Genomic DNA, 15,097 nt, shown 5'->3' on the forward strand with positions numbered 1-15,097 from the left:
TCTTGGGGTGATGTTATATCTGGTGCAAACCCAATACATCACATTTATCCTTGGTGGCCAAAAGGTTCTGGTTTAGCCTCACCTGACCAGAGCACTTTCCTCCCTACACATGGAGAGTCACCCACATGCCTCTTGGCAAACTCAGTGCTAAATAATGGCATGTTATTAATAACATGCCATTATTTAGCACTAAGAAGGTACCCTCACTGTGAACCAGCCCTAAATGTTGCAATTGGGATGAGCTTGGGGATCAGCAAGGTGATCCAATGAGGGTGTTGTGTGGTAAGGGGCCTATACACTCAGCCGATTTTTGGCCGATCGATCGCAAATCGGTCGATTGGTCAACGATTTGCAGCCGATTTGAATCGCTCTCGCAGGCTGGAAAATGTAGGTCGATCTGTTGAGATTGCTTATCATTTTGCATTGGCCCTAATTGAAATCTATTGGAAATCTGTTCCTAGTAAAAAATGTTCAGAAATCTGCTGCTAATCTATCTGATGTGTTTAGGAACTAATGAGTGTATGGCCAACTTTAGTAAATTAATGTGCAAAAACAAATGCTACTTGCAGCACCATTCAAGCTGAATTGCTCAAACATACATTCCTTCAAAAATTGCAAAGCTCTTTGCCATTGTGATTTTACAAAGCAGTGTGAACTAAACCTTAAAGGATACCAGGGCTGAAACCTATTGTAAAAACAGGGAGTGCAGGCATGTATAGGAAGTTGTTCTCATGCCCACCGCTCCCCTGTTCTCCTCAGCCCTGCTCCATTCTCTTTGAAGTAGCTGCAGGGGGCATTTAATGTCGGGCAATACTATAGTGCACAAACTCGCTGACCCCGGTCTGGCTGCACACATCTTTGATCATACGCCCGTGGCCAGGAGCGATCTACGCATACGCATAACGCAGTCAGGAATATGAACAGGGGAGCAGTGGCCGCGAGGCTTCCTATACATGCCTGCTTGTGTTTTAAATTATTGAAAAAACGGGAAAGGATACCAGAGCTAAAATCTGCTCTTCTCTAGAGATCATATGGCCACAAATTTTACAGACTTGTGCAATACATTCCTGTCTACACCACTGGAAATTCTGTTTAGCAAATACAACTCTTAGGAAGATACAGTATCTCATGAGTGCACAAGAAGTTAGCATATCACAGCTACCAATAAACTTGTGAAAAATGACCATCATAGGTTTTGGTAACCCGATTGGCAATCTAACTCCTCGCCACTCCACACAAACTACAACAATGGCAGCAAAACGTTATACAACTTATGATTCTTTATGTAAATAATAGCCAACAAGAAAATCAGCTATTTTCTTATGGCATTGATTTGGAGCTCTTGCTTGTGATCACCTTCCCTGGAAAAAGCGCATTACAGTGTTGTGCCTGTTGTGAAATCCAGCTGTATGAAGTGTGAAATGACCCCAAGATGTTTCTATTTGCTCCACTAGGTTATCCTCAAGCAGCAGCACCTACCAGCTGGCAAGACCCTCCAGAACTTCCTTCAGGAGCAGAACCTGTAGAAACCACACCATCTATCCGCTTCTCTGATGTCACCGGGGTTCCACCTGATGCTTCTGAGCCAGATCCCACATTTGAGGATCCTCTCAGCAATAGTGATGGTACATGGGCTTTTTCAGTTCCATACAATATGTGTAAGGCTAGGTTCACAGTGGGTCAATACAGTCCTGTAGGGAAAGTAATGCAACCGAACAAAACCAGTAGTAGCGCACATTATGGCTGCGTTATGTTGCATGCAGTCAATGAAAAGTATACTTCACTGTACCAGGTGTGTTTAGCAGTAATGCGTATATGTAATGTGTTCCTATACTGCAACTCATTACAACACACCACTGTGAACGAGGAATGAGTATTAGGCCTCGTTCACAGTGGTGTGTTGTAACGAGTTAAATACTCCAATAGCAGCAAGTGATGGTTTCTGTGTGCAACAGACAGGTCCACTTTCGGACGCAGTAACCATTTAACTGCCCTTTATTTCTTATTTTAGCATACTGTTCTGGAGGCATACATCTGAAAAATGGGCATTAAGAAAAGTTCTTACCTCTAAGATACTGGAAAATCAAAAGGACCCATTAGGGGTCAGGGGATATTTTTTTCATGATATAAAGGCAAATATTCAGTTTTTTTTATCTTCATCTTGCAAATAGCACCCTTCACCACAACTATGGACGCATTCACACTAAGCACGTTTGTTCATGTGCGATTTTATTGCACAACACACCTCACTACCCATGCAATTGTATTGGCCCGGCAGTGAGTTCACATGCGGTATTATTGCTCAATGTAATGTGCATAATATGAAGTGAATGCACCTTACAGCCCCCCACAGATATTTAATGGCAACTGGTCCTTCCCGTATGATCCTTTTACAAAGTGCTCCTCCCTTCATATGGCCATGCATCTAGTGAGAACCACAAGAGAAATATGGCAGTATCCATGGGTTCCCTTTGAACACTTCCAACTTTAATTTCCTTTAACAGGGCTGCCAGGCAACTGGCATTGCTTACATCATCTGGCATAAGTAGTTTCTGAGTCAAAACCCTGAAACAAGCATATGGCTATTCCAGTCAGCTGAGTCAGAGGACCTGAGCTGCTGCATGCTTGTTCAGGGTCTATGGCTAAACGTATTAGAGACCAAAGATCAGGAGGACAACCAGGCAACTTGTATTGTTTAAAAGAAAATACATATGGTGGCCTCCATAGCCCTCTTGCCACAGTTGTCCCTTATGAGGGCCAACTTTGTAAGGCCTATTTGGCTGCGGTAGTGTCTGTCAGATCTGACAAGATTAGCTGCATGCTTGTTTCTGGTGTGATTCAGAGGGCATACCAGTGAAAGCACACTGCCTTCCCATCCAGAGGAGCACCCCAGTGACAGCACACTGGATGGGAAGGCAGTGTGCCGTCACCAGTGTGCTCCTCTGGATGGGAAGGTAGCGTGCTCTTCTGGTGACAGCACGCTACCTTCCCATCCAGAGGAGCACGCTACCTTCCCATCCAGAGGAGCACGCTACCTTCCCATCCAGAGGAGCACGCTACCTTCCCATCCAGAGGAGCACGCTGCCTTCCCATCCAGAGGAGTTGGATGGGAAGGCAGTGTGCTGTCACCAGTGTACTCCTCTGGATGGGAAGGTAGCGTACTCCTCTGGATGGGAAGTTAGCGTGCTCCTCTGGATGGGAAGGTAGCGTGCTCCTCTGGATGGGAAGGTAGCGTGCTCCTCTGGATGGGAAGGTAGCGTGCTCCTCTGGATGGGAAGGCAGTGTGCTCCTCTGGATGGGAAGGTAGCGTGCTGTCACCAGAGGAGCACGCTACCTTCCCATCCAGAGGAGCACGCTACCTTCCCATCCAGAGGAGCACGCTACCTTCCCAACCAGAGGAGCACGCTACCTTCCCATCCAGAAGAGCACGCTACCTTCCCATCCAGAAGAGCACGCTACCTTCCCATCCAGAAGAGCACGCTACCTTCCCATCCAGAAGAGCACGCTACCTTCCCATCCAGAAGAGCACGCTACCTTCCCATCCAGAAGAGCACGCTACCTTCCCATCCAGAAGAGCACGCTACCTTCCCATCCAGAAGAGCACGCTACCTTCCCATCCAGAGGAGCACGCTACCTTCCCATCCAGAGGAGCACGCTACCTTCCCATCCAGAGGAGCACGCTACCTTCCCATCCAGAGGAGCACGCTACCTTCCCATCCAGAGGAGCACGCTACCGTCCCATCCAGAGGAGTACGCTACCTTCCCATCCAGAGGAGTACACTGGTGACAGCACACTGCCTTCCCATCCAACTCCTCTGAATGAGAAGGCAGCGTGCTCCTCTGGATGGGAAGGCAGCGTGCTGTCACCAGAGGAGCACGCTACCTTCCCATCCAGAAGAGCACGCTGCCTTACCATCCAGAGGAGTTGGATGGGACGGCAGTGTGCTGTCACCAGTGTACTCCTCTGGATGGGAAGGCAGCGTGCTCTTCTGGATAGGAAGGTAGCGTGCTCCTCTGGATGGGAAGGTAGCGTGCTGTCACCAGAGGAGCACGCTACCTTCTCTGGATGGGAAGGCAGCGTGCTCTTCTGGATAGGAAGGTAGCGTGCTCCTCTGGTGACAGCACGCTGCCTTCCCATCCAGAGGAGCACGCTGCCTTCCTATCCAGAAGAGCACGCTGCCTTCCCATCCAGGGGAGTACACTGGTGACAGCACACTGCCTTCCCATCCAACTCCTCTGGATGGGAAGGCAGCGTGCTCCTCTGGATGGGAAGGCAGCGTGCTCCTCTGGATGGGAAGGCAGCATGCCCCTCTGGATGGAAGGTAGCGTGCTGTCACCAGAGGAGCACGCTGCCTTCCCATCCAGAGGAGTTGGATGGGAAGGCAGTGTGCTGTCACCAGTGTACTCCCCTGGATGGGAAGGCAGCGTGCTCCTCTGGATGGGAAGCTAGCGTGCCCCTCTGGATGGGAAGGTAGCGTGCTGTCACCAGAGGAGCACGCTACCTTCATATCCAGAAGAGCACGCTGCCTTCCCATCCAGAGGAGTACACTGGTGACAGCACACTGCCTACCCATACACGGGTGCATCAGCGACATTGAACAGTCACCAGTGTACTCCTCTGGATGGGAAGGCAGTGTGCTGGCACTGGGGTGCCCCTCTGGATGGGAAGGCACACTGCTTTCACCAGTGTGCTCTTCTGGATGGGAAGGCAGAGGGGCACCCCAGTGCCAGCACACTGCCTTCCCATCCAGAGGAGTACACTGGTGACTGTTCAATGTCGCTGATGCACCCGTGTATGGGTAGGCAGTGTGCTGTCACCAGTGTACTCCTCTGGATGGGAAGGCAGCGTGCTCTTCTGGATATGAAGGTAGCGTGCTCCTCTGGTGACAGCATGCTACCTTCCCATCCAGAGGGGCACGCTAGCTTCCCATCCAGAGGAGCACGCTGCCTTCCCATCCAGGGGATTACACTGGTGACAGCACACTGCCTTCCCATCCAGAAGAGCACACTGGTGAAAGCAGTGTGCCTTCCCATCCAGAGGGGCACCCCAGTGACAGCACACTGCCTTCCCATCCAGAGGAGTACACTGATGCACCCCTGTGTATGGGAAGGCAGTGTGCTGTGACCAGTGTACTCCTCTGGATGGGAAGGCAGTGTGCTGTCACTGGGGTGCCCCTCTGGATGGGAAGGCACACTGCTTTCACCAGTGTGCTCTTCTGGATGGGAAGGCAGTGTGCCTTCCCATCCAGAGGGGCACCCCAGTGACAGCACACTGCCTTCCCATCCAGAGGAGTACACTGGTCACAGCACACTGCCTTCCCATACACAGGGGTGCATCAGTGTACTCCTCTGGATGGGAAGGCAGTGTGCTGTCACTGGGGTGCCCCTCTGGATGGGAAGGCACACTGCTTTCACCAGTGTGCTCTTCTGGATGGGAAGGCAGTGTGCTGTCACCAGTGTAATCCCCTGGATGGGAAGGCAGCGTGCTCCTCTGGATGGGAAGCTAGCGTGCCCCTCTGGATGGGAAGGTAGCATGCTGTCACCAGAGGAGCACGCTACCTTCATATCCAGAAGAGCACGCTGCCTTCCCATCCAGAGGAGTACACTGGTGACAGCACACTGCCTACCCATACACGGGTGCATCAGCGACATTGAACAGTCACCAGTGTACTCCTCTGGATGGGAAGGCAGTGTGCTGGCACTGGGGTGCCCCTCTGGATGGGAAGGCAGTGTGCTTTCACCAGTGTGGATGGGAAGGCAGTGTGCTGGCACTGGGGTGCCCCTCTGGATGGGAAGGCAGTGTGCCTTCCCATCCAGAAGAGCACACTGGTGAAAGCACACTGCCTTCCCATCCAGAGGGGCACCCCAGTGCCAGCACACTGCCTTCCCATCCAGAGGAGTACACTGGTGACTGTTCAATGTCGCTGATGCACCCGTGTATGGGTAGGCAGTGTGCTGTCACCAGTGTACTCCTCTGGATGGGAAGGCAGCGTGCTCTTCTGGATATGAAGGTAGCGTGCTCCTCTGGTGACAGCATGCTACCTTCCCATCCAGAGGGGCACGCTAGCTTCCCATCCAGAGGAGCACGCTGCCTTCCCATCCAGGGGATTACACTGGTGACTGCTTTCACCAGTGTGCTCTTCTGGATGGGAAGGCAGTGTGCTGTCACCAGTGTACTCCTCTGGATGGGAAGGCAGCGTGCTCTTCTGGATATGAAGGTAGCGTGCTCCTCTGGTGACAGCATGCTACCTTCCCATCCAGAGGGGCACGCTAGCTTCCCATCCAGAGGAGCACGCTGCCTTCCCATCCAGGGGATTACACTGGTGACAGCACACTGCCTTCCCATCCAGAAGAGCACACTGGTGAAAGCAGTGTGCCTTCCCATCCAGAGGGGCACCCCAGTGACAGCACACTGCCTTCCCATCCAGAGGAGTACACTGATGCACCCCTGTGTATGGGAAGGCAGTGTGCTGTGACCAGTGTACTCCTCTGGATGGGAAGGCAGTGTGCTGTCACTGGGGTGCCCCTCTGGATGGGAAGGCACACTGCCTTCCCATCCAGAAGAGCACACTGGTGAAAGCACACTGCCTTCCCATCCAGAGGGGCACCCCAGTGTCAGCACACTGCCTTCCCATCCAGACACTGGGGTGCCCCTCTGGATGGGAAGGCAGTGTGCTTTCACCAGTGTGCTCTTCTGGATGGGAAGGCAGTGTGCCTTCCCATCCAGAGGGGCACCCCAGTGACAGCACACTGCCTTCCCATCCAGAGGAGTACACTGGTCACAGCACACTGTCCAATGTCACTGATGCACCCCTGTGTATGGGAAGGCAGTGTGCTGTGACCAGTGTACTCCTCTGGATGGGAAGGCAGTGTGCTGTCACTGGGGTGCCCCTCTGGATGGGAAGGCACACTGCTTTCACCAGTGTGCTCTTCTGGATGGGAAGGCAGTGTGCTGTCACCAGTGTAATCCCCTGGATGGGAAGGCAGCGTGCTCCTCTGGATGGGAAGCTAGCGTGCCCCTCTGGATGGGAAGGTAGCATGCTGTCACCAGAGGGGCACGCTAGCTTCCCATCCAGAGGAGCACGCTGCCTTCCCATCCAGGGGATTACACTGGTGACAGCACACTGCCTTCCCATCCAGAAGAGCACACTGGTGAAAGCAGTGTGCCTTCCCATCCAGAGGGGCACCCCAGTGACAGCACACTGCCTTCCCATCCAGAGGAGTACACTGGTCACAGCACACTGCCTTCCCATACACAGGGGTGCATCAGTGACATTGGACAGTGTGCTGTGACCAGTGTACTCCTCTGGATGGGAAGGCAGTGTGCTGTCACTGGGGTGCCCCTCTGGATGGGAAGGCACACTGCCTTCCCATCCAGAAGAGCACACTGGTGAAAGCACACTGCCTTCCCATCCAGAGGGGCACCCCAGTGTCTGGATGGGAAGGCAGTGTGCTGACACTGGGGTGCCCCTCTGGATGGGAAGGCAGTGTGCTTTCACCAGTGTGCTCTTCTGGATGGGAAGGCAGTGTGCCTTCCCATCCAGAGGGGCACCCCAGTGACAGCACACTGCCTTCCCATCCAGAGGAGTACACTGGTCACAGCACACTGCCTTCCCATACACAGGGGTGCATCAGTGACATTGGACAAACAGTTTGTTAGTATTTCTGGTTGAAAAACCAATCTTCATAGTTGTGGGCCAAATTGAGATTTAAACAGTTAGGGGCGAAAATCTAAAAAACAGTCTATGTGATTGAGTTTGGCACTCATGCTACATCATGCAATTACAATACCATTTAGCCAAAATAGTCGTCAGATCAAGGAGTTGAACCGATAATTTCCAACATGTCCGATCAGATCCCAGTCGATAACGATGGATCAATTTTCGATCTTTAATGCACAGAATCGTAGTATTAATCAGTAAAATATTGGACATGTTGTGAATTATGTTTGATAGGTTCACATCAGATTGATGGACCAAAGCAATAAGTGGTTGGTTTTACTCACTCCCACTTCTCAAATGCTGCTTGTTTTGCTTGTGTTCCATGCCAGGCATCACTCACCTTTCAGAAAAACACCCAACAAAGATAAATGTACAATTATATACCTAAACCCTTATTTAAAAAAATCTATAAGTGAAGACTGTGACATAAGTTGGGCAGAACTCAGGGTGTTTTGTGATCTCTTCTGCAGGTTCTCTGGGACCCGGAGCTGTTGCCGCAATCGTTCTGGCTGCCTTGCTTGGCACTTCTGTCCTCATCGCTCTGATCGTTATCACACTCAGAAAATTCTCTGCTGCTTAAACCTATAAAAAAAGAAAAAAAAAAAAAAAACATCCACTCTCCATGGTCAAGCTGCAAGTGTAAGAAACAAGACAAGCAATTCAATCACAACTAGGCCCAGTGATCTCCAAGAAGCGGCTTGATGCTCTAAGGAATCTGTGTGCTGGCTTCACTGAACCCAAATATTGTAGCCATGGGCCATTTAACATGGTGTATAAATTCATCATGCTTTAGATGTAATAGAATAAAAAAGTGCCTATGTTGGAAACAACCAAAGATAATATTACTAGAGTCTATGGATGGCCTTAGCAGGGTAGATCTCTACTCACAGCCTAGTAGTCTTGCTGAATCTGCCCATCTTCCCCACCACCAAGCAGTGCAACACATTTAATCAAATCCTGTAGGCTTCAGTATCCTAAAGTAAACTAAAGATTGGTTGGAGAATAGTAATTTGTTGCACACCTGAAGTGGGAGGGATAGGGAGGCCGACATTTATTTCCTTTTAAGCAATACCAGTTGCCTGGCTATCCTGCTGACCCTCTGCCTCTAATACTTTCAGACATAGACCCTGAACAAGCATGCAGCAGATCAGGTGTTTCTGACATTATTGTCAGATCTGACAAGATTAGCGGCATGCTTGTTTCTGGTGTGATTCAGACAGATCAGCAGGCTGCCAGGCTTATTTGGCTGCAGTAAACTAGTATTGTTTAAAAGGAAATAAATATGGCAGCCTCCATTTACGGTAACTCTCACCTCAGGTTCACTTTGCCTCAGATGACCACAAAGACAACGATCTACATCCCTTGGTTGTTTGTTAGCCACTTAGACACATGAGATCTAAAGGAAGCTCCAACCTGTACAAGACCAGCGGGGCTACATGAGCAAAATTAAAGAGGAATATAGAAGTGCCATATTTATTAATGTTAAAGGGAAGGTCCGAGCAACTTAAAAAAAATGTACTTAAATGGGTCTTCCTCACGCCCCTGGCAGTCTATTTGTCCCTCGCCGAAGCTCCACTTCCAGCTAGTGGCCCAGGGTCCCCTCCAGTGCAGATGCCGAAGTTGCCTGTGCCTGCACGAGTGCGCTCTCTGTCACGCTTATGTGGTCTGGAGTGTACTGCGCAGGCACCAGAAACTGCCAGATGACGTCAGCGTGACCGCGAGCAGGGACATATTGGCTGACAGGGGCTGGAGGAAGTCCCAGGTAAGTAGATTTTTTTTTACCTGGGATGTGTCCTTTAAATAAAAAAAAAAAATGCTTCTTGCTTGTCAGTCATGCTGATCCTCTTGCTCCTGGTCAGTGAAACTATTAACTTGCCCTGACTTTAGGCATGGGATATGCGTATATATATATATATATATATATATATATATATATATATATTTCAGCTGGCTGTTATGCTGATTATGTCTTCAATACTGTCTATTCACAAAATACAGTGGGCTGTACCTCATAAAGAAGTCAGCTTCCATATCCATGTCGCTATGTTCATTACACCATAGAAGCCAGTTGGGTCGGGCAGTGTAATGTAAAAGGGTATGACCTGACCAAATAACATAAAATATTACTACAATATTTGAACACTTCCCATTATTATATTTGCATACAGAATTTGCATATTCCTGCATCAACTCAGAATGCAACTCATTGACCATCCCCAATTATCATAAGCTTTCCTAATGTGCTGAAGGTAACCATAGAACTTATGTGCCAGCTTCTCCCCCTAACAGATATCATATAACAGATGCGCACACCGCATTCAGACAGCTTCAGTACAGCTAGAGTCATCTCTGGACATTGTGGTGACCCACCCCCTGTATTACTAATTGCTAATATGCCAAGTACAGACCTATATACAATTTCCCTGTGAATGTATTTATACCTATATATAGTGTGGAATTATTTTATGTGTAAGGTCTTCTGCATCTCTGCTATGATAGTTGGCAATATGATGTGAGTGTGTGGGAGTTGGTACATCAAGACAACATGTTTGTAGATAATATACATATATTTATATAGAATATTTGCATTGCGTCACAGACACACCGCTCTTCTCCCCACCCGGCCCCCATGCATGCCGCCCCCATCCCAATGCCAGGTGGTCACTGCCGCGTCCTGCTGCCTATCTTCCGCCGGTCTTTGTTCTGGCTGCCTTCATCTGATTTGTGCACCCGAAAGCATTCCTTCAGGTTCTGTGTCCTGACGTCCTTGTTCATGATCTCTTCTGCCACCGTGCTGGGGAACCAGCCCCTCTCCTGGTCATGCAAGCGTTCTCCAAACACCCAACCTGTAATAAGAGAGAATCCATCATTTGTGCTGCAGTTCAGAGTGATATTGTACCAAGATTATGTTTGTGTTTGTTCAGTTTATATTCAGAGGAGGGTAATGCGTAAATGGGCCTTAGACAGGCCAGACCAGATGGCAAATTCAGGTCCCAACGAGACCTGCAGGTCCTGGCCATAAAACCATGGAAAGCTGATTGGCCAAGAATTATTATTTGACCATAATCAAGATCTCCATCGCAAGTAACTTCTCCCCCCCTCCCCCATTCACAATTTTTTTTAGATTATATGTACATCCCCAGCCAATGTTTATAAACACATACAGTAGTTAAGCAGCAAAGCTTATAAATGAACATCTCTGTATATTTCCGTAAGGCTACAAAAGCTGTTTAGGTGACAGCTTTAATAACTAACTGTACAATATTTCTTTGCAAGCTTTCAAAACTTTAGTTTCTTCTTCAGGCATGTTTAAGAACTGGGTTATAACCATGGTTCAAACATGCCTGAAAAAGTTTTGAAAGCTTGTAGAGAAAGCTTGTACAGTTAGTCATTAAGGCTAGTTACACCCCAGGACGTTGCGTTAGGGGCACGTTATGTGCCCTATAACGCCCCCTAAACGCAACGCCTGGTGCTCTCTGGTGTGGACGTCGGAGTGAGCCGCATTGTGCAGCTCACTCTGGCGTCCGTGATGCGTACTCTTGGACGCATGCGGCATCACGTGGTCCCGCCCGGCCAATCGCCGCACAGAGCGGCCGCTCCAGGAAGTAAATACTGCACATCACTGAGTGCAGTGTATATTAATTAGCCATGTGCCTGGCCGCTCTGCCCTCCTCCCCAACATGACTGAGCATGTGCAAACAGTCTAACGCGGCTTAGCCGCGTAGAACGCCCAGCATGCAGCACTTTGCTGCGTTACAATGTAACGCAACGTGGGCAGTGTGAACAGCCCACTTGTGTTACATTGCTGTGCGTTGGTGGAGCGTTACAGGCTGCACTAACGTGTGCCTGTAACGTCCCTGTGTGCAAGAAGCCTAAAGGTATCACCTGAACAACTTTTGTTGTTATGTCTTCGGATTCTCTCCATGACTAACACCGGACAACACACAATTAGAATGGTGTACTGTAGCCTTGTTCTTTTTTTATTTTTTTTAAATCACACAAAGCATTACATGGGGTTTAAAAAGTATATTAGCAAGAGCTTTTCACATCACTGATGCTTAGAAAAGCGCTTGCAGTGCGAACCAGCCCTTACTTGACATTGGGCAGGAATGCAGGAGATTTTTTTCATGGGGTATTTTGGCTCCTTTCACATTTTGTCTGTTGCGTCGCTGCAAACAATATAACTGCATTGAAACACAATGACAGTGCCATTTAAATATAATTGCACACTGTTGAGTTTGCGGTGCGAGGTTTTCCACCAATACTATTGCTGTATGATGCGCGCAGTGCAAGCATAATTCTATGGACTGAATGCTGCACTGTATGCATCACATAGCGGTAATGTACAATGCAAATGTACAAAGCACTCTATGCATAACAATTGATATGGCGCATTAAAACCTGCCTTCTTGCACCTCGGACGCTGTGCTTGTCCTTGGCAGGTTTTAGTGCACCATATCAATTCCCCAAGGACAAGCACAGTGTCGGAGGTGCAAGAAGGGCATGGGGAACAGCTTGTTAATAATGATAACAATCACTTCTATAAATGCTTTGAATGATAAACAGCACAGGGCCAATAAAAAGCTAATACTGTGTTTGAGGGAGACCACTTCGGGGCCCCTCTGGCTTCAGCTCCACTGCGGTCGCAACCTCAGGATCGCAACAGTGGTCAAAAGCAGTGGCATAGCAATAAAGGATGCAATTTTCTTGGATGCACAATGCAGCGGTTATAGTGAAAGTAGCGTTACTAGCAATAGGGACCTTTATCAGATAAGCAGATAAGAAGCAATTTCTAGCCATCAGCTTTACATGAAAGGCGTTACATGGGAGATTGTCAGTCCTGCTATTAATCTTATTTGAATGTGTAATGCTGCAGTCTAGTGAGGCCTGTGTAATTAATCACATTCACAGGACTGAATTACGTATTAAATTAATAATTTATCTCCATGACTTTGGCTAATTTGGCCTCACAGGATGTATTGTATGTTTACAGGTAGTGATTATCTCTGCATGAGAATAATTGCATGAAGAATTTGTGCACTATTACTCATGTACACGATTTATTGTCCAGATTTTTCCCAAAAACCGGCTGAGTAGCCCCAGTATGAATCCTAGAGGTAGGATCTGCTACAATGAACAATACTACTGTATGGAGGCCTTCATTATCTACAGGAAGACATCCCAAGAGTCCCTGCTCCCTTCACTGAATAACTGTGCCTGTATCAGATACCTTACTGCATGATCAGTAATAAGGTACCCCTTAATGGTACAATTACTGCTGAATCAATCAGGTTGTTAACATTGGGCTCACCAGCAGCTCTCTTTTCATGCAGTACAATCAACCCTGAATGCATTATTGATCATTTCCTTAATGGTGGCTACTAACAGTAAAATTTGCTGAATGATCATTTACAAATGACTCTTCGCATGAACAATTGGAAATGATTTTTTTTCCATTAGTGGTCACAAACAATCGTCTAACCAATCCAATCTAATTACTGAAATTAACCCAATTTTTGTATTGATCCCATCAATCGGATTGGTTGGGAGATTTTTGGTCCCATACGATCACTTCCAATCGCTCTTGATTGAATTGTTGTAAACAATCCTTTGGCAAATTGTATCGTTAGTGGCCACCTCAAATAACTGGTTAATCGTTTATTCCCAATATTAAAACTGACAGTTTTTTCCATAGATAAGATTGCAGCTAGACTATATTTAATCGATCTATAGCATAAAAAAAATAATCTGAATAACCTGATTGAAGATACAATCCTTCACAAAGAGTTGCACTGTTAATGGTTATCATTAGTCATCCCCAATACAATCTTAAAGGGCTGCAGCACTACTAAAGATGGTGAATGGGAAGTGAATAATTCTGGGTTATGTCAAATTTGGGCCAATCAAATGTATTTCCTGTTGATTTTGACTAGTACAATCACAAGCTGTGTACAATTTGAATTTAATTAGCATGTAATCCAGAATAATTAGCATCTTATCGATCATCGATAATCACTACGTTCCAGATTTGACAAATTAAAGTGAACCTCCAGACTAAAAATCTACTCAGCAGCACTGAAAAGGCCTGGTGTTTCTTTAACAGTTTCACAGCATCAGAACTTTGTTTCTCTTATACAAGCCTCATTTTTAGCTGCACAGAAGAAAACTGCCCGGGCATTTTTCCCCTAATGCTGTGTAAAGCATGATGGGATTTCTGATGTTGTTGTTCTCGTTCTGCGGTTTTGGTGCAATTTTTTTTTTTTTTTACATTTTGAATTTGACATTTGAAGCCTAGCGTGTGCAACTAGGAGGGGTAATCAGGACACAGGACAGTTGGAACTGTGTCTCATGCTCCCGGTCACATCCTTTCAACCAAAAAGATGGCTGCCCCCATGACAAAGATGGCAGCCCCATGAATCACAAACATTTGCCTGTTGTTTTAAAACAGGGTGGGTAAGAGATTATATTACCTATCTATTCTAATTAACATAACTAATGTAACTTAATGACAGTATGTTTGTTTAGGCTGAAGTTCCCCTTTCAGGATTATTAAAAAAAAAAAAAAAAATTGGGGGGGGGGGGGGAAGGGGGTTGGGGGGAGTGGTGGTCATTTTTAATACTGAAATTCAGAGCATCAGTAGGGTTATGTTTCTAGACTTTGTAATCCAGCAGAAAAGAGCTTTCCCCTGTATTTCCTGCACATCTTATTTGCAAGCATGTCTCAAGTAAGTGACTCATTCTGCCAGAACTATCTAACTCATGTACAGAGTACTTCAGTACTTCATGTACAATAATACAGTATGCTATAAGTTACACTTCCAGTCTGGTATAGAGTGGGAAGGGCTTAAAAAAAAGTTGTTTCATTGTCTGGGTTGTGGTTGGAGAGATGTTCCTGCACTTCCTGTTGGAACAGGAAGAGAGGCCAAATCTCACCAAAGCGAGAATAGACTGTAACCAGAACACTTTTATATGGGAAAGTATTCCAACATCAGTGAGGTTTTTGTATTTGGTTAGAAACTCTGTGCAATAGGTCCTGCCTGGTGAGAACATGAGTGAGCAGATATTACCCATTTCCTGATGCATACATCAATCCTCAATTGTACTTCTAAACCTTACCACTGTCTAAAAAAAAAAAGTTGTGGCCGGTGTTCCACTTTAACATATTTCTTTCCTGACAAGTTGACTTTACATACCACACAACAGGACCTTAAGCTTTGCTTGAGGGAAAGGCCAGACTGTAATTTGTGGTCTCTTGAAATTGGTCAGTAATCTGAGAGATTTCAGTATTTTCATGTGGAAGACAAATTAGATTACTGAAGTGACTGCATAGAAAGCGGATAACAGTGCTGGAATAAAACAGATGTCAGTATCTAGCT

At 47.2% G+C, this 15,097-nt stretch overlaps 2 protein-coding genes across 6 annotated transcripts in view; one reads left to right on the forward strand and one right to left on the reverse strand.

Moving 5' to 3' along the window:
- The window catches only part of SNORC (secondary ossification center associated regulator of chondrocyte maturation), a 66,538-nt gene extending 56,928 nt beyond the window's left edge, over window positions 1–9,610 (forward strand). For both annotated transcript variants that reach the window (XM_068279199.1, XM_068279198.1), the window contains exons 2-3: window positions 1,455–1,625; window positions 8,192–9,610. In XM_068279199.1, the coding sequence (XP_068135300.1) occupies window positions 1,455–1,625; window positions 8,192–8,301 (281 nt within the window). In that variant the 3' untranslated portion in view covers window positions 8,302–9,610. The remainder of the gene's footprint in view (window positions 1–1,454; window positions 1,626–8,191) is intronic.
- A 659-nt stretch (window positions 9,611–10,269) lies between these two features.
- Window positions 10,270–15,097, reverse strand: part of NGEF (neuronal guanine nucleotide exchange factor) — a 269,544-nt gene continuing 264,716 nt past the window's right edge. For all 4 annotated transcript variants that reach the window (XM_068280688.1, XM_068280689.1, XM_068280690.1 and 1 more), the window contains one exon: window positions 10,270–10,567. In XM_068280688.1, the coding sequence (XP_068136789.1) occupies window positions 10,383–10,567 (185 nt within the window). In that variant the 3' untranslated portion in view covers window positions 10,270–10,382. The remainder of the gene's footprint in view (window positions 10,568–15,097) is intronic.

Source organism: Hyperolius riggenbachi, chromosome 4 (genome assembly GCF_040937935.1).
Source record: "Hyperolius riggenbachi isolate aHypRig1 chromosome 4, aHypRig1.pri, whole genome shotgun sequence".
Classification (NCBI taxonomy): Eukaryota; Metazoa; Chordata; class Amphibia; order Anura; family Hyperoliidae; genus Hyperolius; species Hyperolius riggenbachi.